General features: G+C 42.9%; 1 protein-coding gene across 2 annotated transcripts in view; it reads right to left on the bottom strand.

Annotated features, from left to right (window-relative positions):
- Positions 1-25,425, bottom strand: part of creb5b (cAMP responsive element binding protein 5b) — a 39,597-nt gene extending 14,172 nt beyond the window's left edge. The window contains exons 1-7 of one of the 2 annotated variants that reach the window (XM_062399186.1): positions 25,220-25,425; positions 17,661-17,738; positions 17,252-17,345; positions 14,716-14,837; positions 13,178-13,335; positions 2,052-2,178; positions 289-399 (exon numbers count right to left, since the gene is read on the bottom strand). In XM_062399186.1, the coding sequence (XP_062255170.1) occupies positions 289-399; positions 2,052-2,178; positions 13,178-13,335; positions 14,716-14,837; positions 17,252-17,345; positions 17,661-17,738; positions 25,220-25,231 (702 nt within the window). In that variant the 5' untranslated portion in view covers positions 25,232-25,425. Of the gene's footprint in view, positions 1-288; positions 400-2,051; positions 2,179-13,177; positions 13,336-14,715; positions 14,838-17,251; positions 17,346-17,660; positions 17,739-22,655; positions 22,746-25,219 lie in introns of those variants that run through there. The other variant, XM_062399185.1, reaches the window with a different exon arrangement.
- Between the last annotated feature and the right edge of the window lie 366 nt (positions 25,426-25,791).

Below are 25,791 nucleotides of genomic sequence, written 5' to 3'. Positions count from 1 at the left end.
TTAAGATATACATCAGGCAGTCGGTGGGCAGCCCAGCCACAACCACATAAAGGGCCCTTTATTCCAGCCAGAGTCTCCAGTGCAGCACTGGCAGGTTCAGACACAGCTTTGATTACACCCCATATGATGAAATCCACACAGACCTAAGAGCACAGCTTTGCTGGCACAGAGCAGTGGAAAAGAGAGTTGCAACACTTTGAGCTTGTGTGAGTGTTCACGTATTTGTGTGTGTGTGTGTGTGTGTGTGCATAAATGTGTATTTCCATGTGAACGCATGTATATACTCACCAGTTTGGCTTCTGAGTGCATGGAGGGAATGTGAGTGGAAGAGCAGGAGTTGTTGTGGGCGGGTCCTTGCATGCCCATCATATTGGAGCCCATGGACATTTGTCTCTCCATCTGAGGATCACAGCACCGTGAGAACACTCATACATCAGGAGGTGTCGACATGTCATTCCTACGGCACACAACTTTTTTTAACACAAGATGAATCAGTAAAAACGGTTCATTTAGCTTTATTTTGCTGTGTGTATTGTCACTGTCAGGGCTTAACAAGATGCTGTCACAGCTTTTACAAAAACAGCTGTAGCTGGAACAGGGTGACACTATGCGGGATGAGATGAGAACGCATGAGAGCTTGATTTCACATGACAGGCTGCCCTGTGCACAGCTCTGTGTGATTCTAACTGGAGCTGAACCAAAAACAGGAAGCCAACGCGAGGGGGACTTAACACAGGAAGCCGGTGCAACAGGGTGTGTGTGTGTGTTCGTGTTTCTGACAATCGTGTGCTGAGTGTCAGTCTGACTAACACATCAAACCTCAGCCCCTTCTGATGCGAGACGAGTCAGTGAGGTGATTCGGTCGCTCCGGGTGCAGACCCTTCCACGCGACCCATTAAGCGTTGGAAAGTTGTGCCTTTATTTTGCCACGCTGTTCTGTGTAAAAGGTATGAACATGGAATGGCGGGGGCGGTGGAGGTAGTAACAGAGTCAGATCGACATCAGTAAAAGCTAGAGCCGACATGGCAGGACACACGCCTCTGATTGTAGACCTGCCAGCTTCTAAAATCACACACAGCAGCTTTGTTTGGTTCAGGGTGAACAAGCGAACGTGGCATAACCAGGGGGTCTTCTAAATGGCGATATGGAGTGATCTCTGTATAAAAGGGGCTTATCTGTGTGTTTCTTGCCTGCCCCTGACTGACCCTGGCCGGTGCGGTCCTGTGTCACGGCTGAGACCTGAATGTGAGGAAATCAGCTGGGTAAGCTGACAGGGGTGAGAGGTCACCTGATGCCGGGCGATGGTGTGTGCAGTGCTCACAGGGCAGCATGTGCAGGAAAGAAGAAGCAACCTTTGTTTGAGTGTCTGCATGCGTGTGTGTGTGTGTGTGAGCTGCTGTGGCCTCCCAGCTGCTGAACTCTAAACTGGTGTGCTGGTTTCCATAGGGAGCAGCACCGCCCCCCCCCCCCTCCCCCCCCCCCCCCCCCCCCCCATGCCTGACCCTCACCCCCCCTCTCGTCGTCCACGGAGACTCGAATGCCTAGAATCTGACACACAGCCTTAATTGCACTAAGTGTGTTTTGTGTAAAAATATCACCCAAACCTGCACCCCTTTCCTGAACCGTCAATCTCCCCCAAAATCGCTTAGCTCTTAATTTAATAAACATGGGAGGTTTTCTCCTTACCATAAACACGGGCTGTCTTGTGTTACAATGAGAACATATGTTGTATCATTAGAATCCTGATACGAGGAGCTTTCTCCGGTTGTTATCATTCCCCCGATTCCCAACGTGGCTCCTCTAAATCTTTCCGGCTTAGTGTATTACACTTAACCCTCATCTTCGCTGAATACCTCATTTATACAAAAATATGACTTCCCTGATTTACCGTCGCAAGTTATTTTTTATGGCGATAGGAACTGCAAGCCTACATCTGCTGTCTTAATGTACGCTGTCGTCACGTACAATGCGGGTGAATGAGATTTGCCTCTGCATGTGTGAGTGTGCGCCCGTGAGTGAGTGTGCTCTGTGCGCTCCATTGTTGTACTCACAGGCATCAGCACGGCGGAGGAGCCAGGCATGGTCGGGTCTGGCAGCGTTCCAGGCATGGAGGCAGGCAGAGGCTGTCTCGGTCGGTTTCGTAGATGCAGCAGTGAGGACAGAGACCCGGGAACAGGCCTGACGGGACAAAAACAACACACATCATATAACAACAAATAACAGCAACTCATGAACCAGCACTAGGGTGTTTATTGTAACTTCTACCATGGTGTAATGTACATATAACGAATGATTTAAACACTGCTGTCACTATGCCTTACAATATGTGATTACACATAAACACTCCTTTTATCTACTTACAACTAAATTATAGTGTGGTATAAACATTAAGTTTATGTTTATATATGCTAATTGGGAGGGGGGGTTGGTTTAAAGTTTCACCATTATATGTCATGACTTTAAACCATGTTTAACAAAGTTCTCAATACATAGAAATAAATGTGTATGGCAAAAGCACAGGACAAAAAACGATATGGAGAAATGGGCTGAGAAGTAATTTTGTGCAGATAGAGACTGATGGCCTAAGTCACCTTCAACTACCACTGAAGTTGAAAGATCTTTTCACAGACCTCTGTCTTTAAAGGAACTTATCATCCTAGAATGGTTTAGTAATGAACAAAGCTTTTTTAAACCTATACACACCACATGCATGTCTTTTTTCAGCATATAATGCACGTCCTAGAGAGGAAGAGAAGTTAATCAAAGTAATTTTGTACTGAAAGATGCTTTTGGTAACAAGTCTCTCGGCTGGCTGTGGCAGGATTGGAGGAGTGGCTATCAAAAAAGTGTGTTACCCTGGACTATGCAACAGGTCCACGAGAGATCACTAAAGAAAAACGCTGTAAGTCCTTAAAAGTAATTTCACGCATTTATTCATTTCACATCTGTGCTAATTCGGAACAAATGTTTTCCAGACGTTTTTTTTTTGTTTCTGCTTGTTTCTGCGGCTAAACAGTCTGAGCCTGTGACTGTGTGTTCATGCTGCAGTTGAAAGTGGAGGCAACTTGGGAGTTTTCGGGATGCACTTTGAAACCGGCCCACAGTTCATGTAGTACAATGGGTGAATGATGATGATGATGGGGATGATGAATGAATAATATTTGTCATAACAACCACATGAGATGTGCATGACGAGAATCGCGTTTGAGTTTCAACAGCGGTGGAAGTCCTGCGGGTGGAATCTCCCACGGTGACCACAAAAGTGTGTGTGGACCAACAGGCCTATCCACACTCACGGCCACATCAATAAATTACATGCATGGATGAGGCCCGGGCTGAGCTTAAACTATAGACAGCAGTCCTGCCTCAGCCACTGGCTCAAGGCTGCAGCCGTCCAAACACCCAGTCCACTCCATCTGCACATGGTGACATCATTTATACAACTGCCACTAAATCCCTGCTTGTAAGAACACTGGTTCCCAGCTGCAGGGCGCTGCTACACCCACATGCAAACAGCAACTACTCAGTCCCTCAGACCAGCGCCTGGAAACACCAGCGTTCATAACACGACTCCCTGAGAACCAGAATCAAGAATTATCAGTATCATCAGGATGAACGCTGCCACTCACCCGTCAATAAAGCCCCATTTCCCTGAGCATTTAGAAATTAGCGCTAACAAGAATCATTTAGGTCCGCTGTGTTCGACGGGTTAATGCAATCAATTGACCGAACCACAGCCTGGTTTACCGTGAGGGAGTGATGGCCAAATGGAGGAGGGGGGTGCACCAGAGCAAACGCTCCCCCACCTGAATAAATACCTGTATTTTTCCAGACCTAAATATGTGCATTTACGCTCCAGACATTTTAGATTGCTCCGCACACACACAGGACCATTACCATCCCGACTGCGTGTCATTCCTGTCCAACATCCCAATTTATCACAATCACAGTCATTTAGCAGCACATATGACATCTGAGCAACACGGAGAATCCAAACATTTCCACATGGGAAAAGTCATGAAAGTACAATGAGGTATGCAGGGTAGCCGCGCACTACATCAACACAGCTTCCCTCGGCCTATACACTGCGCCGGCGTTTAAGAGGATGAAATAACAGTCAGGAGGCGGTGGCGGGGACATGGTGTTGATTCTACAGATACAAACTGTTTTGCTGATTTTTTTTACAAATTCTGAGCGCCTGAGGTCTTTAGCACGGTGGATGTGTCCGTTCGTTTAAAATCGAACGTAACATGTAACTGCTACTATTAAACATATCCTCTTATTTTGACATGAGCACATTCAAAGTATTTGGTTTTTAAAGGGATTTATTTAAAAGTCAGATATTATAGAAAACAGGATTCCCATTGTCTTTTTGTTCTCATAACACGGTTGCTATGTCAATACAGTAAAAGTATCTTAACACTCATACACACAGCCTGTAAACTGTCTGAAAATGTGCCATTACGCCCTCCATCATTTAGTGATGTCACTACTATGCAGTCAACTCCCTCAGCCACAGCCCACCTGCACCCACTGTTCAGCCTATTTCTTTTTTTTTTTTTTACCTTATTAACAGCACAACACCAAGCCAAGTCATTATGTCACTGAACTAGAAAGTTGCAAGACAGAGAAATGTTGAGGAAACGTTGCACAACCATTGGATGTCAGGAAGGCCCATATATATCGCTGCACATCTGTGATATAGCGTTGAGCGGCTACAGCATATCTTTTCTCCAGAAGCAATTCGGTTCTGAATTCGATTGTCGGTCTGGGTTAGCCCTGACTGACCATCGGCATTTGCATTCACTGGTGGGCTTTACTAAGGTTTGAATGGCCTGGTCAAGCGTCACTCAGAAATCAGTCATACATGACCACAAGTGTGAATGAGGAAATGTAAAACTAAATGAAGATGGTTCTTGGTATTCAAAGCATAAATATAACTTTTCTTCTTACAAATATCAACACTTAAAATAAAACACTGTAAAAGTAGAATATGGGAGGATTAACATACTTTTTTGTAAAAACACAAGGTATTTAAACGTTACAAACTTAACAATGTTGTCCTGTGCCGGAATCTACACATATTCAGTATAATAAATATCAGTATATCGTTACAATTATGGCAAATGGTCTGTATTGGTATAGCACTTTTCTAGCCTCTAATCTTTAGCTGATGTTATAAACTCCAGTGTTACAGAAATAGAAGACTACATGTGTCAGATGCTTTACTGATTTAGAAAAGAAAAATAAACTCTGAAAGTCAACATGAAATGATACTGACTCAGTTTTGGATGAAAAAGAATTTGATGTTTTTCTATGTCTGTCCACATCCTTGAGATGAGAAAGAGTTACTTGTGACAATGGCAGAGGTGACGACACAGCACCCACCCGCTGGGTTCCTGCTTTCTGGAGAAGAAAGGTTCCTTTGAAGCAGGTTGAACTCAAGCGACCGTCTGTTAGCAGTGCTCACCTGCAGCAGAGCGGTGAGGCGACAAACTCTGTGTCTGTCAACACTACACACACACACACACACGCGCAAGCACACACAAACACACACAAAACACACACACACGCACATACGCACACAAAACATACACACACACACACACAAACACACACGCACACACCTGCTTGTCCAGTGGGAGGAAAAACAACACTAATAACACTTCCTCCTGGGATTAACTCAGCTTTGTGCTGACTACGCTGATTAAATAAGACATTTCAGTGAAACTGAGGGCAAGGAGCAGAGCCAATCTTTTTTTGGGCCCTTAACTCTCTAGCAACAATTGTGATAAACAAATAACCGTTGCTGGTTCCAGCCTCTTACATGAGAATATTTCCTCCTGATAATTTTGAAATGACCTAATATTCTATGATGACTTAGAAAACAGTGTGTTTCAAACAACAGGTCTGCCTATGTTATGTTTTTCATGAGGAACGTTTGTATTATGTGGTCGTTTTTTTTAAATTACCTAATGGATCCCTGGATTTGATACATGAGAAAGTCATGATTGTTTTGCCCTTTCACTCTTCACCTAATTGGTTGAGCGATATATTGAGTATTCAGGTAAATAATCAATTCTGAAAATAAATGTCAGTGCAAGTTTGAACATACTTTATGGAAATGCATTATTTCATCTTTTCGCTAAACGTTTTTCTTAAAAAAACATGTTCGTACTTTCGTGTTCTCTCCTGCTTTTGCAGACATTATTCATGCGGACCAGGAGTCGATTAGTGGATTCATGTTCAGAGTGTTTGCATATGTGTGTGTGAATAACTACATGTGCCATGAGTGTGAATGTTCATGAAACTGTGCGTGAACATGTGTGTGTGTATGCCTGTAAGTGAATAATGACAGGCTGTGGCTCCACTGAGGGGATTGATAATAGCCTGGGCTGTGGGCCCCGGGGGAGAGCAGGTAGACACTCTGCAGTCCTGACCCTGCACTCTCACATTACTGAGTGCCTTGCACTCAGCCGCCCAGCTCTCTTCCACAATCCCCGCCCAAAAAACCACCACATGCACCACCCCCTCCACCAACCTTCACTCCACCATGACATCACTGCAGGACGATCTTCCCAGTGAGTCCCTTCATTTGCTTCTATTTTTTTATCTCTTCTTCCACAGTTTATTTCTTTGACTTATCCTGCTATTTTCCCCCAGACGGAGCAGAACTGACAACCAGTCATTGTCCTGTTAATCCTCTATAACTCTCTTCGGGTACCCTCAGGGTGCCCACAACCTCAGCCTAGCCCCCTCTGGATTGGCTTGCTCTAGTCTACAAATCCTGCAGTCTGCACACACACTAAGCTCCACTGTCCCGATCCCTACAGTCCCAACTCCAACTGAAGCACCGGGGACTTAAACACAAGGGCCTTGGCTGCTGTCCAAGAGGAGCGAGAGAGGGAGAGAGAGGTGCAGTCAGTCCACTGACTCATATCCTTCCCTTTCTGACTCCGCTCCAGCAATGATGTAATGCTCTTGGCTTTTCGCCCTCCCCCCACCCTGTGCCTGCCTACCCCCAGATTTTGTCTCTCCCTCCTCTCCTCCTCTCGCTTTTCCCTCTCCTTCCCTCCTCGACTCATCCAACATCGCTGCGCTCGCTCCTTCGCTGGGTGAAGTCACTGGGAGCTCTGGGTAGACGCAGCAGCGAAAAAACTGTTGAACGTAACCAAAACAGCCCGGGGCCGAGTTCCAGACGCTCGGGAGACGGTGGTGCAGTCGCCATGGGAACAGAAGTAAACAGGGGGAGAAACAAGGGCCTCAAACAGCTTACAGCTGCCTGGCTCTCTGAGTAAACACTACACAGGACCTGCCCCTGATTTACTGCCTTTAATCACTGGTGGGAGGAGAGTGCCATGGGGTTTGGACTAAGGAAATAATACGAATCTGATCAAATAAATCAGCCCTAATGGGTTACGACACCGGCTGACTTTTATTAGCGGGCTAGAGGAGGGATTGATGCTGGGAGGGTGCAGCGCAGGGATGGATCTGGGATGGGGTGTCCTCACTTTAGGGAGCCTCGAGCCGAGTAAAGCCATGCCAGCGCACAGTCAAGGAATGGTGGCCAATGATTCTCTGTGGCAAAATTAGCGTTAGTGTTGCGGTATTTATGCACCAAATATGATATTGTTTTGATTCGTGAGATGGAGTTGGCTCAGCAGAGTAAAGATGGACCGTGTTTCATTTTCAGCAAAAGTAAAACAGCATGTCAGTGGATTCCTATCACCGGCGAATCAAGAAAACACTTTGGCCACAACTGTGTCATCTTGCTACAAACTAACCTGGCATCTGTCAGCGGCACCTGTTGAAACATTTGGCCTACACAGCCTCTTTCACTTTCAGCAATACTTCATCCTTCTGCCTCTGGATACACTTAATTGTGACCATTCATTGTTCTTCTCCGTCTTAACCTGAACCTGTCTTCTTCTCATCCCTCCACCTGATCCCCGTCTACCTCCATGAGTCTCATCCCTCTGCCACTCTTATAGTTTTCCATCACTGCATTCCTTTCCTAATCCCAGAGCATTTATTTCCCACACCTTCATTGTTCTGATTCCTCCGTGTCCACGCTTCCATTCAAACATGATCTACCTTTTCCTTTCCTTGCAGGGACATGTCTTTTCCCCTTTCCTCCGCCCCACATGCGACCGTCCTGGAATAAAACCCTTGCCCTCCCCATCTTACTTCTCTCTCATCCACCCTTCTGATCTTTCAGTTCCTCTCCATCATCTACCTCCTATCGGTCTCTTCCTCTCCCCCATCCACCTCTGATCCCTTTCTTCCTCTTCTCTGTGCACCTCTGATCCCCCTTTTCCACACACTTCCCCACGCTGTGATCCCTGCACTCCCCAGAGCTGCGATGCGTGTCCCTGTGTGTGAGTTGCTTGTGCTTGAGCCTGCATGTGTGGTGGCCCCGGGGCAGGGATGACACAGCCCTGCTGGAATGAGAGGGAACAGAGTCTGGGCGTTCCTCTACAAACGCACTATTAAACCCACTGCAGTACACAATGAGCTCATCTTAATTCAGGTCAGATGTACATCCTGCATTCTCTCTCTTTCTTTTTCTCTCCTTCTTTTTTTCTAATTGATCACACAGTATACCTTTCTCTTACCTTTGTGCAATTTTTCTTATATGTTTTCTCCACCTGCTACGACTCCATGTCCATTGGCCCTACAATTATAACACAGTTGCGTAGTTTGCCTACATTGGCCTTTGGGAAAGGGTCAGGTTGAACCATTAGGGCACCTCAGGCATTTTGTAGAGGTCGCGTGCTCATGCGCTCAGGGCGGACTTCCCTCCTTATCACCACTTTCTGAATGCAATCTAATCATAAACAATAATAAAGGACATTTTGTTTAACTTGTGAAGTTCAGGAGGTCAGTGTTTGTCCATGGAAGGCCCATAACTTTGTGTATTTAGGTGTGGAGGCTCTCTCAGCTCTGGCGCTGGTGCAGCTGGCGTACACATCAACACAGTTGTTTATATCAAACACAAGAGAAAGGGTTATGTAATCTAATAAAAATGTGATGTGCAATGCGTCCTGGGATCAATTTCCTCAAAACACATAAAAACTAATACCAGGGTGGGATAAATCAATTGCATGGTGGTGGTAGCAGTAGTTCTGTTGTATGTAAACAGTTGAGAGAGCTACTGTATCTAGATGTACTGTGACAGACCCTGCACAGATTGCATTTGCAAATGAAAATTACATTTCTTTTGTTTTTAATTAAATTTAGTTTTTCTTTTTTTTAGAAAGCTCAAGGAATCATATCTGGCAATGAATGTGGACTGATACGATGATTGTTATCTCTATGGAGCAAAGATAAACATTATCAAGCTTTGTCAACCTGATTCTTTGAAACAGAAATCCAACATGTGGTCCTTTTTTGATCAATCATCTTATCACCAAAACGTCTTGACAAAACACAGGAAGTTTACTGCAAATACTGCAAGAGGCTTGCATGCAGATCAATATCTATTTGTGAAACTTCCCTTAAAGTAAAACAAAAAAAAGGCCCACACGAAGATGGTAGCACCGAGGTGTGAAAAAATATTGTGCGATTAAAGCAGCATGGGAAATGAAACCACAAATTCTGACTTCCTTTGCAGCTTTGCACATTGATGGGACAGACCAACAAAGATGCACACAATGCGTGTCCAGGGTAAGACATCACAAGCAAGGTGAGGGACAAAAGCACTCACAGCATTAAAATACCAAATGATAAATTGTTCATGTCACATTTGCACAGGAGTAAAATGATAAAAGCTTCTATTTGGAAACAGATCTGGGTGGAGGAATATAAGAGAAATACTGTCTTGTTTAGATGATGACAAAAAAAAAACGCACCGCATCAACACTCAGTGATTTAGAGCAGAGTTTTTCAGAGTCGGCCCCTCGGAATGGAAGTGAAAAAATAAATTAGTTAGTAACTTATTAAAAGCAGATCACATTGAGGAGCCTAAATGTGTTGAACCCAAAAAAATGCTTCAGGACAAAACTCTTTTTGTATTTGGTGCAAGTCTGAAGTTACGTCAAACAGCAATATGTGGTTATCTTACTCAGTTGTTGAGTGTCAACGGGATGAAATAACATGTTCGGGAACGCACCGAGAAATTGAGCCAAACCAAGCAAGTAAACTAAGGTGTGGTGAAGGGCCGCTCTTTTCCAAGGTTTCTCCGGGGGGAGGACCACACTCTCAGATTTAAAAATTCTTGATTAAGAGAGATGCATTTAGTTTTACACAGTTCTAACCATTCTTGGGGATTACTTATTATAAAGTGTTAAAGACAGTCTCTAAAAAGCACCTGTTTTCATGCACATAATTGAAAGCGGTATTGAAATATTGTAAATTGATCAGATGTTTTACCACATCTGTCCCGGAATAAATCCTCACGTAACCCAGCTGCAGTTAGGTCGACTGTGCTACGTAATGGAAACAATTGAAACGAATTCCCCTGTTGAGCCGGAATAGAAGAATGTGACTTTTTAATTCCTCGTGCCTACACCCATCTCACCCACACGTCTCCACTCACGAGTAAAAAAAGGTTGAGGTTTCCTCACAATGCTGTGTCTCACATGGCTGACTCGTAACGTCCAACGCATTTAACTCTGTGCCAGATGTTTATAAATGGAAAGCAGAGCACGTTCAAATCAGTTGTGCGACGTTTCCCTTTGTATGATAATGATAGCCGTGACATTAAGATCTGCTGGCTCTTTCTTACGCCTGGTTTTTAACACTGGTTTGTGTCAGAGCGGCTCCCCAAAGACCTTGTTTAGGGACTTGGAGCAAAGGAAGAGGGAGAGAAAGAGAGAGAAAGAGAGAGAGAGAGCGAGAGGTCCTCAGGTTACACAGCTGTAGGCCCCGCTCAACCCTAAAGTAAATGGACTTGAGGAAAGCCAATCCTAATTGATTCCAAGCCTCAAAGCTCTTTAGTAAACATTGTGGAGCAATGAAAATGACTTGTTATCCTAATTCATTGGATGCTCACACTGCACGTTCGGCAGAGCAGAGGAAAGAACGGAGGAAGCAGATGTGAGATTAGACTGATTTTGTTTGGTGACTTTTGTCTCATTTACTGATATATTCACCACAGAGCTCCATAAAGTGTGTCTGGATTAAAAGCTTAATGAGCCTGCATTGATCACACACAGAAAACTCCCCACTCCTAACAAGGATTACCGTTTCCTAATGGTCTCTAAAGTGATTTTAATTACATATAAAACATAAGCATTTGCACAGTAAATGTATTGAGGAATAAAGTTTAGTTGTAAATGATTTTCTTCACAAAGAAAGGGGAAATTAGACTTTAAACATATTGGAGTCTATAGATGAAGTTGCTGAAAAAAAACAAAAGGCTAGTTACAACAATCGTCACCATTGTTCGGACATTTAAGGCTCCTCAGTCTGGACAGAGCACAGCTAGCCTGTGAAGTGTCCGGCTTGTTATGCATGTAGGAAGTTCCTGTGGAGAAACCCTGTGCACAAAGCCTTTGGTTGGCCCTAATGGCTTCCTGTGGAAGCATTGCTTCTCAGCGGAGGGGTTTCCTCAACTCATTTTCCTGCTGATGTGAACATTTCCAGATCAGTTTTCTCTCATGTGAATATGCTCATCCCAGTCGTGTGTTAGGATACCTCCGTCCTCGTAAACAAGTGACGTCCCTGCAATCTCAGCACGTACTATTGCTGCTCAGGGACCGGCTCCAATAATGTGCAACAGATAAACTGCCGCTGGGACGGCTGTGCCATAAACTGTGGCTGAAAACCACTACCACCCTGAATACCAGCTCTGTTTTTTCCAAGTGATGTGTTTTACGTGTGCAGGCAGTAAAACCACCAGTCTCTCAACAATTCGGTGACGGATTTGTGGCCATAACAACAGTGCGAAGTCTGTGCTTTAGCAAGGTGAGGAGTTTTTAATGACAGGTAAACTCAGGTGAAGCTGGGCCGGTGAAGTCTCTGTTACTGGCTGTGATTGCTGCTCCTCCAAGGGGATGAAATTCCACCCGTGTCCTCAACAAAGAGCCTGACGCGGTGTCAGTCAAGCTTAGTGATGGGCCTCACATCCAATATTCACCAGCTCCTCAAGCTGTAAATCTACACAGGACAACCTGGACACAGCACAGGCCTGGAACACTGAGCCTTCTCGATGTCTGACGAGCTTGCCACAGGTCTGGTTTACAGTAACAAAGCCCTGGCACAGGTTTGAAGGTGGTTGGGGTTAAGGGATAATGAGGTCAAGGGAGTGTCCTCATAAGGAAAAGACATATGTAAAAAAAAAGTATACATGTGGTGATGATTATGTTACTCATATGTTAAATGCATATAAATGTGGCAATGATAATGTTACTTATACGTGAAACAACAGGTCAGAGATGGGGAGACGCTTGCCTCAAAGAGCTCATGAAGTTTATGAGAGTTTTTCAAATTAGTGCCTCACACGTCCTCACTGAATACAGATATGGATCATTAGCACATTATCTCATCAGGACTATGATTGAAAAAGCTTTAAACTCTTTTAAAATGAACTATTCCTTGACCACTAAACACTGCTGCTATATGACAAAGCAGCACCCAACATAGATGACCGTTAACACATTTTCTATCTTACACCTGTATGCTCAGGTATGAGGAACAGAGCTCTCATGTTGTGGTTGCATTCCCATACAGTGAAAAGAAATATTTTGGAGCATGAAATGCTAAACCGTCAAAATGACCTCATCGTGTCCTCTGGGACCCACTTGGCATGCTGTTTGGTGGAACAATACTGAATGAACAGCAAAACATGAATCGCCAGTCCCACACATACACACACACACACACACACTGCTGCAAATGTAACAAAATACTGACATTAGCTCAGAGACTACAGAATGACAATCAGCCTGGACACAAAGGCGACCAGGCCGACCCTCAGGCTTTAGCTATAGCGGGGCCACTCTTGAAGTTACACTCCAATCACAGCACCTCTCAGGTGATTTTCGGTCTGTCAGCACTTCTTTACACTGGTCTAACGCATGGTAGCAAAAAAGAAACTCACACAAATCACCTACATTGAATTAAAATGAGAAAAACTCCATTCTTTCCACTCTCTCTGCCGCCGGTCTTATTAAATTTACTTTTTGTAGCCGTTGCTTATGATTGGCTGGATTTTCCAACTGTGTAGCCCACTCACCCGATCTGTCTATTCGTGGATGGAGCCTGAGTGATGACGGAGCTGGACTGAGGGGAGGGCAGGGCCTGCTGGATCACTATGCTGGTGTCATGGTTGCCCATCCGCGAGTGGGACTGCTGGTGCTGGCCTTGGCCTCCCTGGCCGTGCAGTGAGATGTTCTGCAGAAAGTGGGGTAGGAGAGAAAGAAAGGAATGAATATACATATAGGGTTAGAAATCTGTCAACAGACTCAATTCTGTGCCAGAAAGTTTTATTTTTATCACAACCTGAGCTTTACATACATTTGGCCTCGGGCTCTGTGAGCCCAGCTTGAGTTGGTAATGGGGAACTATGTAAACTATCATCTACAGCGTTTTTCTGAGCAGAGTTGAGGAAACAATGAAGACCAGGCCCGCTAGTTGTTATCTACCCAGCAGGACAGTTTCTGTGTTTACCCTCTGGTACACATAATGGCATATACGCTCAAATCCAAGGTAACAATGTATCTTCACGGTCAACTCACAAATCTTCATATATATAAGCAGCAGCCACTGCCAATAATCAGTCATAAAATGGGGATAGAGAATATTGCAATTTTTTTGTAATACAATACGATACAAATAAATCACTCAGTCTTCCACCTACACAGGAATGTCTGCACATGAATATGTGACTGTTTTATATTTACATTGGCTGATTGTTGTTTTCCTGAGGTTTCAGTGCTTTCGTTCCTTATCTCCGTCTATTGTGCTTTGCACTCCCAGAGTCTTGCTCTGACTCGCCTCCTGCTGACTTAGCAGAGCCTCCCATCATAAACCACACAGGCTGGAGAGGCTAGACATGGCATGACCTGAGCACAGATGAGCTCCAGAGCCAAACCACCCAAACGACAGCTTAGCTTCAGCGTGCACTGCACATCTTCCCAGACATTAGATAAGCAGTCTGTCTTGCGGTGATTTGACAAGCACCCTAGTTTCAGGTACTGAAGCCTCAGATCATATCGGCAGTGCATAAATGATCACGTCTTTTGTTATATGTCGAAGGTCTGCGACTACGAGCACATGCGAGAGCGTCTGCTCAGGTCTTTTATTACTGCTACAAAGGGTCTGTCTGAGCGTCTGGGAGGAAACAGGACTCCCTGAGAGATGGCTGCAGAGCTGTTTGAAGTTACAGTTGGAGAAGCTGATCTCTTTTTCTTCACCTGTGGTGGGTGGAAAAATCTCCACCTGCTTCCCATGCCTGTCACCGTCAGCAAGACTGATAAAGAGTGTAGCATCTGCAGCACAACAAGGACTGGATGTGCAGATATATAGAAGTTGTCTACCATTCTGTGGTTATCAGCCTTAAACTTGTGAGCAGTGTTGTTACCTGAGGTCAAGGTTTTCTGAATCTATTAAAAGCATGGGTGTCAGATCATATATTGTGGGCTGTTGTTGAGTAATGATAGCGCTAGATAACAGTTCACACCTGAATGACCTAAGCCCTGTGGGTGGCTGCTGCTTTGGCTTCACATAGATGGTTTGTTTTTAGCTTGTATTTAAAGGGCAACTCTGCAGTACCTGTTTGCTGTCCTCTTCTTCCTGGGCCTTGCAAAACTCCTGCTCGATGGAGCAGTCCAGTTCACTGAACAATCCCACCTCCTCACAGTTCTTCAAGAAACGCGTCGGTGTCGGCGTCTGGTCTGGAAATCAAGGAAAAGGTTGTTTTTTTTATTTTAGCTTCCAAATTAACAACCTTCTAAAAGTTGTTAATTTGTAAGGATGTAAATACAACATCAATGTGAACAGCAACAGATTAAAGCTTAAATAATACAGACACTGTTTAAACTGTGAACAGTATTAAACATAATAAATGCTCCAACATTATAAATGTTGTGATTTGAGTTTAAAGCAAATTTTTTATTTCGTTAACAACCCATGGCTCACCACATCTGAAAGACACCGTATATACAATGACAGAAAAACTATAATCAAACAATCATTACTGTAAATATAGAAGAAATTATAACGATACATATATATAATACAAATTATTAAAAGATGTCTGCATATATTTTGAAGGTCTCATATTGTAAAGAGTGAGATTTTGTCTTTTTGATGTAAAGCAGGTCTCTGTGCAACACAAATTCTGTGAAAGCATCAAAACACTCATTAATTGTAATTTGTAATGTCACAACCAAACAGCCACCAACCTAAACGGGGCCCTTGGCAAAGTTCAAAACAGACTCACAAACCCACCTCGCTAGGATTTGTTTTTTATTGTTGAATTAGTTTTATTTTGCAGTAAAAAACAGCGATTATTATGGTTGCACGTGTACGAGCTGAAACTTGAGGGATGAAATCCATTGCCTTGAGTCAGAAATCCATAAAAAGGATAAGCTGCTTGACAGCTTTGTCAGTGTGGCTGCTGCTCAGACAAAGCATACTGTGTTCCACTCTTGCGGTCCGAGCTGATGATCACCAAACCGGTTGATGTCCCTGGTGGGCTTTGATGCACACTGGCACTCTACCTGTCTGCCTGGCAGGTCTCAGATTTTTTTTGTGGCACCTTAAAACGACAATTACACTTTCTTATGGAGCTCAAAATTAAAAAAGTGTAACCTACGGGATGATAAATATCACCAGATAAAGCTATTTGTTTGAGTTTCAGTACACATTTTTTACTGTTTAGATTAACCCTGTATTAATTTGCTTAATCACCAAATCGAGGTTATAATTAAGTACCCTTTCTTCCATTTTCCCTGATGCTTATGTTTTTTATGCTTTTTATTTTCTTGCCTCCATGATTATGCACCATACTAAAATGTTTGTTTTGTTCATGCAGACCCCATTTACATGAACAAACACTTTATAAAATGAAGAGACATCCACATCAATACTTAAGTTCAAGCTGTTGTTCCATATCTGCAGGGATTCTGAGAAAACATCACTTCAGCACTGTTAGGGAGAGAGAGATACTAAAGTTGACAGCCCCTTTTCAGCTGATAAAGTACAGATCCCACCTCCTGAGTGGGGGTCTCATTTTTTGAACTTAGTCAAGCCGCGGTATTCAGCTTGACATTGTGGGGGTGCTCACAGATCAGGTTTCAGACAGTCAAAGGTGATTTTAGGATCAGGCTTGTTTCAAAGGCTAAAAGCATACTTCATGGTCTGTTTATCCATTCTGGCTAGACTGGGGATTGACTCAAACTTTCATCATGACCTGTGTTTCCAAAATACATTTTTACAACAAACCTTTTTTTCCCCCTCCTTTTTAGAAGCTCATAACATAACCCAAGTTCTGTCAATAAAAAAATATCCTACGCATCAATGAAAAAGTTATAAAAGGAAGCAGGAGGTTCAGGCAGCAGTTATGTTGGTAAAAACAAAAGAGAAGTGATTTTCTGTGACCAGGTAAGGATGTGTTACCATGAAAGGCTCAGTTGTAAGTTACACTAACAATTTGTATCCTGATTTCAAGGTCTCAGTGTGAAAAATATATCCGGAGCTGTAACAATGAGCAACAAAGTCGCCTGGCCCTAGAAAATCCGATCCCTCTGTCCACTGAGTGTAAATAATAAAGAAGACGCAATCTCGATGGTTTGGCTGAAGCAGCAAAGCAGAGCCGTCTATTTCAGCAGGGGACATTTCCAAGACAGAGATCTATACTTATGGATTGGCCTTGGGTGAACACTTGTATATGCAGAACACAATCTATGAATTTAACCAGACGCATGTCACCGGGGGTTGTAATAAAACAGTTGTAAACCACCTCCACTTTGTACTACAGTTAGTTGAAGACTAATGATACCTCCGGTGTAAATCACACACGGGACAAGAATTTAACTCAACATGCTTCCGTCATAAGTCAGCTTGTCTTCATCCTGCTGTGCGTAAGTGGTACGCACTGAATAGAGCAGAGCTGCGAGGTAGCATGTGTCATATAATTTACATTACTGTAAACAACTGGTATAGACCCGCCATAAAGTGTTTCTGATGACAGACGAGTGTGTCTGCCCATGAGTCACCGGGGCACACACCTGCAAAGGAACTACAAGCTCCACACGTGAGCCCTGCTGAGGCTGTGTGTGTCTGCACGGATGTGTCTGTAACTCACCTGATAACATGTTGTCGTTCTTTATGGAGGGGAACTTAAGGGTCATCTCATGTTTGTGTCGGTGTATCATCAAATGGTCCTCCGTGGGGAATCGCTGTAGAGTTTTAAAAAAAGTGTAAGAATTACATGTGTGAAAACAAATAAACAACCGGGAAAGCATTTATAAATCTGTCAAATGATCCCCTTTTATTCTTCATTTAAAGACTGTATTGTTATGATGATGATCAGTCTCGGTGTTGGCTTTGCAGAACATTTTTGTATATAGATATTTTTACATCTGCAGCGTTATTTAGAGTTTGAGTTTCACTTAGTTCCATGCTCCTCTGTCCCTCCCGTATGCATGAGGCAGTGACCTGCTCTTCGGGCCACCTCTTCATGTTACACACACACACGCACTGGACACACTCACCTGAGAACAGCCAGGAGCATTGCACATGAATGGCCTTTCCTGGTCCGAGTTCATCACTCTGGCCGACTTCTCATAAAACTATGAGAAAAAAGAAAAAAGAAGAAAGACTTACTCACACACCCATAACATTGACATTTCACATGAATCCAGCAGTGTATTTTGGCTAATAAAGATAGTATGTCACAATACAAAGTAAAATGAAACCAGGGCAAAGGTTTTGGCATTTTAAACAGTTTATACACACATTCACACACATACACACACACACGCTCACATTGTCAGCATGACAACAATATCTGCCAAGTAGTGATACGAAAAAATTTACATTTTCTCTTTCGCTAATATACCGATATATGCACTAAGACTAAATTAACTCTAAATGGAAGGTACTTAAATCTCATTAATGTTTCTAAAAGGCCACACTATAAAGTCTCACCTACAACTTTAAGGTGAACATTTAGCCTATATTAAGTTTGTATACACATAATGAGAGCAAGAAAGGGAAGTGAAGGCAGAGCAGCATTGCATGAGGCCTATACAGACACTCAATTCATTTGTTTGTTCATTTTTAATTTTAAAAAGACGCATTAGTTTTGAATCTTGCAAATAAGAAGAAGAAAGTATTTGTATAAATATTTTTAGCCGCAACTATTATCTAAATGAGTGTTTTAAAGTGTACACTAAAGCTATAGCCATGCATCATGTCAAATATGCATTGATTTCAGTTACCGTGTTTGATGCTTTAAGTCAAAGGTAAAAGAGGACAAACTTTTCCAGAATAGTGGCCCTGCCTGTCCTCTGCTTAAAAAAATATAACACCAAACCACTGGCACATAAAATGTAAAGGGCTACAAATGATGTAAATATTATCCTGTCCCTCCCTTAACTTACAAATCACACCCAACACAAACAAAACACAACCTGCATTAATTTTATAAATACATTAAAAACAGCTTGACTATGTTTGTGGAAAAAACAACAGAAATGACAGGTGCATTTTAACAGCTTCTTAAAATCATCATGTTATTTAAAAACGTACATTGCATTTAATGCATATGAGACGTCTTTACTCACATTTTGATTCTTAAACTATCATGTTAAAAACAAGCTTTTAGTCAGAAAAAGTTTAAATATATTTATAAATTAAAAAAAGTAGAAGTTGACTTGTGGCCCTTCCACCGCAACAAGTGTATCTGTAAAGAGTTTTAAAGCAGAAAAAGCTGGCACCGAACATCCAGTCTGAATCTTAACTTATTTAGTATTTAAGCAGTGATTTCCTGACCTAAATTATTATTTTAATAACTGTACGCTGCATTTAAATTTAAGTAGTTCTCCTCAGAGATGTTTGTGTTAAGACAACATTAAATACAGATGTGCTCGGCTTATTTCATTAAATGAGAAAAGGGTTTTTATTAAAAAAGAATTATACTCAGCAAAACAAGATAGAGAAAAGAAAAAAAGTATTATTTGAGTATTTCTTGGACTCAAGCCCATAGCCTTAGAGAATCTCTTATTTGAAGGTCAATCATCGTCCAGTGTGAAGCAGCGTGAACTGACAGAACTGACCGACGCTGACTAAACAACCTGGGAGCAGTCACCACAGGCACAGTGCTGCATGTTCAACACCTTCTGACAGATGTTTTATTTAACAGTTCCCCACAACTTGGGCACAACTCAGCTTCGAGCCACAACTGTGACCGTGGCAAAGCAGCAAGATTAACATGCAGATCTTTTTGTACAGGACATGCAAACCAGGAATGAACATTTGACCTCCTTACAGGACTCCATCTACACACTAGTGTCATTTGAACCAGAGGCCTGAGGAGCATGTGACTGAACTGCAGATATGGACACTTCATTTGTGCATCAATAACTGAGAGAGGCCTGATTTGAATAGTGCCTGGAAGGTGGATAAAAACACAGTCTCTCTCTATTCTGACACCACTAAAGTAAAGTTGGAAAAAATACTGAGAGATCAAATGTAAATCATATATATTTTTCTTTCTAAAGAGTCTGTTAACAGTCTGTTCATCAAGGGTCCCTGCGATGACTGGAACATCTAAAGCGTTTGCAACACAGCTGCTGCCGCGAGATCTATAATAACAAACAGATAACAAAAAACGTTATGACTCCTTTTACCTGCCGCCGCTATCAATTCACAAGAGCAACGCATCCGACATCCAAGTGGGTGCCGCACGTCACGTGTTGAGCATGAATACCTTCATACACTATGTACATGTGTGTCTGTTTCCTCAAGCACAGTCAAAACACTCAAATATTGTGTTATGCTAAGCAGTGCTGTTTTCCTAACAAGCTGTACTTCATGACCGGGCCTGCAGAACAGGGTCTGGACAGGGTCCCTCTGTCAGAGAGCAATGAGCCCTGCTCTCTCTTTCTGTCACCAGTTCCCTCGCTCTCTTCAGCTGGGCCCCCTGGAAACTCACCTGGTTCCCTTTGACACAACAAACACGACTAACACTGCCGAACCTAACCTTCAACCCAAAACTATAAACTCCAGGATGATGGCGAGTATTAGATCCTGTGTAAAGACAAGCTGCCAATTATTTTTGACTTCCATCAACATTCTAGGCCCCACTTTTATCTCAAATGAAGTTACATTGAACTTCCAGCTGTTTCTACAATACTTTTTGCCCCATTTGTTTTCAGTCTTTCTTCCCGAACACATGTGCAACAATAAATCACCTCATTTTAATCAGAAACATCTAATCCTTTTCATTCGGGGCTTTCACTTTGGAGCCCTAATGAAGGCACTGATTCATAATTTGAGAAAGAGAGTATCCATGACTTTCAAAACAGATGCAGAAATCAAGCTTTCACCTTCTTCCTCTCCCTGTTTCTAAACTGGGACGTGATCGTTTCATCACATTTAGCAGGAAATTCAAACCACATGACACATAAAACTTCTCACCATCAATTCTGTGAATGCCTCCTGTGAATTATCCAATCGCTCTCTCACTTCAAATTATCAATGCTCAAAGTCCTTTGCTTGGAAGGGGCGCTTGGCTCTCATTTGATATAGATGTTTTAGTTTAGCAGAGGAAATTTGGTTACACTTTATATTAACCATATCCTGATGTGAGCGGGGGGAAGGATTAGGGTCCGGCGTTCGATTTCAAGAGGAGCCGTGCTGGAATTCTCCAGGTAGGAAAGCATATTCGAATTTAAACAATATGGTGAGGGAAAGCACGGGTTGGGGTGCGAAGGCATATTGGGTTAGAGCAAGCACAAACATGCGCTGCACTTCAAATTTCATCCCCCCATAGCCCGGGCCTTTGACAGCACAAGTTCAAGGTAGGATCACGTTGATCCCTGAGGCGGGGGGAGCATGGCCCCGCTTTGACAATGTCTGCCCTGAACTTCTGCTCTTGAACTGAGTGCGTGACAAAACCCCTGTTGTGATGTAAACCTCAATAACTAATTACTCCTCTCCCTCACAAGATGTAAGCTCATAACAAGAGCAGGTGAAAAGAGTCTCCTGCTGCCAAAACGTTGATTGGACTGTGCGATGGCTGCAACGACTCACGTCATCTGATCCCCCGACTACATTAGCACAATTGTTACCAGAGGAATGTTTCACCTTGAGCACATGCAACAAGCATCAACAAATAAACTCGTCGTAGGTCACATTTCATTGCTGCGACGAGGCGCTGCATGAGCCTGCAATCAGACTTAACATTGAGAAAAATATGGGAAGAATTACTGCTGCAGCAAGGTTAGTAAACAACAAGTCATCCACTGAGATTAATGTGGAGTCAATGACTTTACAGACGTTGCTATTCTTATTCCTGTTCTGACGTCGGGCAACGAGATACGAATAATAATGCTTTGGTAGAATATTAATATAGAATCTTTTATTAATCTTTTAGTTTAATTAGCTCTGAGTTTATTTAAAGTTGTTAACTCGTCTCAGTCTAAAACAGATGTTGGTTTTGTAAAGCTTCTTACAACAAAAATGTGAAAAAGTAGAGTTAAAGCAATATTTTAAATGAAAATATGATGTATTCTACTGCAGTATATTAAAATGTCCTGTTTTTAAAGTATTTACAAAATGTATGGTCCATAGTCTGTGTTTAATTATGACCATTACTAATATCACCATCAAAGTTAAATGCCTTATTAGGCGTTATTAACGACAGCCGTTTGAAAGGGTGACAATAAAACTGGGGGAAACAAGTGGTTATTGATAGGCTCGTCACATTAAACACAATGACAGCGGGAGGTAATCATATGATTAAAACATCTTTCTTGTTTCCGAGCCGCGGAGCCTCGTCAGCACAAAGTATAACCCTCCACATCTCGGCGCTTAATCAAATATCGACTGGCCTGCAGAATGACGTAATGTTAGTCCCGGTGCTGTTCGAGGGGAAAGAAGGGAAACATAAATTTCATCGCAACAGGAGCATCAACCATTTGTTTGCTTCTGCGGGGAATTGGAGAAAAAACAAAACAACGGAGCTATGTCACTTTGTCCGCACCGCAGCGCGCACAGCGTCCGGGACAAACGCCGGCTCTGCGTATCCCGAGATGGGACAGACGCGACAGGGCTGCAGGGGTCCAGCTCGTGGAGCCTCAACAGGAGACGTGCACGACACAGCCTGGTGCGATGTGCACGAAAGCCCCGTCCTGCGTGTGCAACCGTCCCAGTGTGCGGTTTGAGAGGAATTCCTGCAGAGACAGACCGAGCACTTGACTCCGCGTTCAACTTCACCGACAGTCAACAGAGCAGACCGCAGGCCGACGCTTGGACACCGGACTGAGATGACACGGCGCCCCCACAAAACTACCACCGCACTTAAATCTCATGTAGCTGCAGCCACAAACAAGTGAGGGAAAACAAAACACCACATCTTTGAAGAGGACTCGCTGGAGCCAGCAACACAACAAGCTGTTGCACGAGAAGAAAAAAAAGGAAAAGGAGGGGGCAAAGAACTAAGAAGTAAGAAGGAGCGCTTCTTTAAATAAAACACAACAAACCTGCAGAGGCGCATGCATGGTCCTCTGCATGATCGGCTGCCGGCGATGGTTTCAACTCACCAAACAAGTGTAGAAAATGTGAAGCAGCCTCGGAGGAGAAACCACGTTGGACTGAGAAAAGATTACAATACGATCTATTTAGAGAAGCATAACGTCACCCCGGGGTGACGTCACGTGGGATTCCTGAACTTCTAAATCATTGCGGTCCGCTGTGGAGGCGGCGCGAGCAGGGGCGGAGTTTGCACATGCACACACACACACACACACTTATACCCGGAGAGAGGCATGGATGGGGCGGACACATGCTGCTCATGGTCCCGGAGAGGGAGTGGTGCAAACATCCATCTCCAACACTGACCAATTGGACAAGTAAATAAGAGCAGTGACAGCCTGGCCATTCTGAGCTGTCCCATACAGTGACAAGAGACACGATTCAACAACTCACCTTATCTCTGAGCACTACAGGACTATATAATATATTGTAGTCTTGCTGCTTTTAATAATAAAGTTACACTGTTCTTATTTTATTTATTACAATAAATCAAGCATCCACTCTGAGCCAAACAAAAAACGGACACTTAACATTGTTTTAGGTTCTTTTCACATTATGAATAGAATGCATGTCACTAACTTGAATGGCACTACCTCTGCCTAGGCCCATCAGTCCACTTATATCGACATGCACCAAATTGCAGTTCCCCAAAATGGGCCAAATTTTTTCATCAAGATCGCATTTTCATTATGTCACCATTTCTGGCGACATAATGAAAATCCCCATGGAAACATTCTAACATTGAGAAACTCTGTCTCACAAAGTTAAAGAGGGAGAGAGAGAAAAAAATACTGAATCAACACGCTAATCTGGACCTGCACCAAAATGTAATGGGTTCTTCCCTGACCCAGACCACATCCTTAGACCAAGTTAAGTGGAAATTCCATTTAATGGTTTTTGTGTAATCTTGCAAATCAACAAAAAAAATTATTAACTTAATTAGAAGCAGAGATAAAAGTGCAATATTTGCTGGAAGAAGATAACTAATCCTTTCAGATGCTCTTACAATTTTTCATCTCAGAAGCGAGTTTTATATCAAATGAAGCCTTGATGACAATGAACCTGTGTTCACAGGAAGGGGTGTTGCAACAGATTCAGTGAAGCAGGCAGTTTCCTGGGACCCCTGAGCTGAAATGGGGCCCCAAAGAACGACTGATTACGTTAGTCAACAGCAATTACAATTTTATGAGAACCACCTTAAATACCAATTATAGGATATGTACAGGAAACCGCAGTGACACCATGGTTGGGTTTGGTTTGATGCAGGGCCCCCCTAGGTCCTTTTACCTGGGGCCTCCAAAGTCCCTGGAAATGCTCCTGTCCACAGGTGGTGGACGGTTGTCTATCATGTACTGACAGTCATTGCAAAGAAAGCTGCTGGGCCCCTGTTAACCCCCATTCCCCAAACAACCTCTGTGTATAGTGTTTTAAAGACGAATGAAAACCAGGCCTCGGATTTGTTGTGTGGTATAAATGATCTTGTAGAAAAAGGCCTTATAACTGGATTTGGACACAGGAACAACTGTTCAGACGGGGACTCAAGATCAGAAAATATACCAGGAGCCACTTCAGTTATTACTCTCAGGAGTTCTGCAGTTTCCTGCTTTGCTCTAGGCCTTGGTGACAGCTTTTTAAATCATCAAACCTATGCATTAAAATTAGACACCACTGTCAGAAACTGAGCAGTTCATCTCGGATAATCATTCATATGCATTTCTACAAAAAACGTATTTCAAACATTGGGCCGTAACCTGTTAGAGACCGTTTCACTTGAATGAAAGGAACATGCCGAATACTTGGTTGTTCCACTCTGCCTTGTCTGAAATGAAATGCTATTAGCTACAGCCACAGCACATTTGAAGAGATTTAAAGCGCTTTGCCGTACAAAGCATTTATGTTGGAGCTCTGTGTGACCTGCTGGTGCCAACTGGCTGTGATTTCTTGGGCCACAGACACAGCCATCCTCAGCTCCAGGGATTAATGACTCCTCTCACATTAAGAAATGTTTACCACTCGCCAGCAACCACTCCACTAGACGCACTAAGAGCTCTGTCACTGAAACAATAACGCAGTCTGAAAAACCCTCATAACTCAGAGCTCCTCCGCCTCTGTCTTTTAACCGGAGCTTTAATCAACGTTTATGACATCCTTTTGTCTCTTTATTGCCAATATATTTTCCAACCAATCCAAACACTATGCTCCCAGAGGAGCAGACTATTAAGGTTGGAAAGAGCCGATACAGTTTGGGTCAGTGACCCACACTAAAAGAGATTTGATCTATATTATACTAAACCTTTTATTATTATGCCTTTGTGCTGCGCTTTTGAGTAAGATCACCTTGGGAAGATTAGCAGCTCGGAAGATGCTTTGTTGCAGCAGGTGCAAAAAAGGTGAGGGAGGCTAAATAACAAAAGAGTCATAAAGGTTTTCTGAACAAAATATGAAACGTCTTTAGATATATTTTACTTTACGCACAATTATCAGAAAAAGAAAAGTTTTTAAACACTCTTACCTGCATAACCATATGTAAGGAAGAGATGAATGTGCCTGTAGGGATGAAATGTTGTGTTACTTCATGTTTGCAGTACAAAACCTCAGCAAGTCAAACAAAATGACAGTTTATACTGACTTCAGTTATCTACTGCCTCCTCCTCTAACAGCTGCTGCTTATCTTAACTGTAAGGTTATAAACCAGCAAGAGAACAATCATACAGCACACACGCTTCTTCAAATTATTAAAAGTTCATTCTCATTAAATGTTGGAATAATTTGTATCTATATGTGGAGCTCTCTGACAATTAGTGAACATCCTGGTTAAGATGAACCTCTTGGATCCTTGCAAATTACAGGCATAGCTCCCAATTGTACATTTTATTAAGGATTTAAAAAAAAAAAGTCGGTCTGAAATTCTAGTCAAATTTTAGTCCCAAGTAACAGAGCATCAAATTTGTTTTACCAATATTCACTCCCTAGATTTCCAACCAAACCTCTTCAAGTAGCAGACGAAAGCCATCTCAATCCTTTAAAAGAGCAAACGAGTTGATATAGTGTTTATTGGCAATAGTATTGTTTTACCCTCATCTT

The sequence above is a fragment of the Platichthys flesus genome, chromosome 11, assembly GCF_949316205.1.
Source record: "Platichthys flesus chromosome 11, fPlaFle2.1, whole genome shotgun sequence".
Lineage (NCBI taxonomy): Eukaryota > Metazoa > Chordata > Actinopteri > Pleuronectiformes > Pleuronectidae > Platichthys > Platichthys flesus.
The sequence above is the reverse complement of the archived record's forward strand: the minus strand, read 5'-3'. Positions and strand labels throughout refer to the sequence as shown.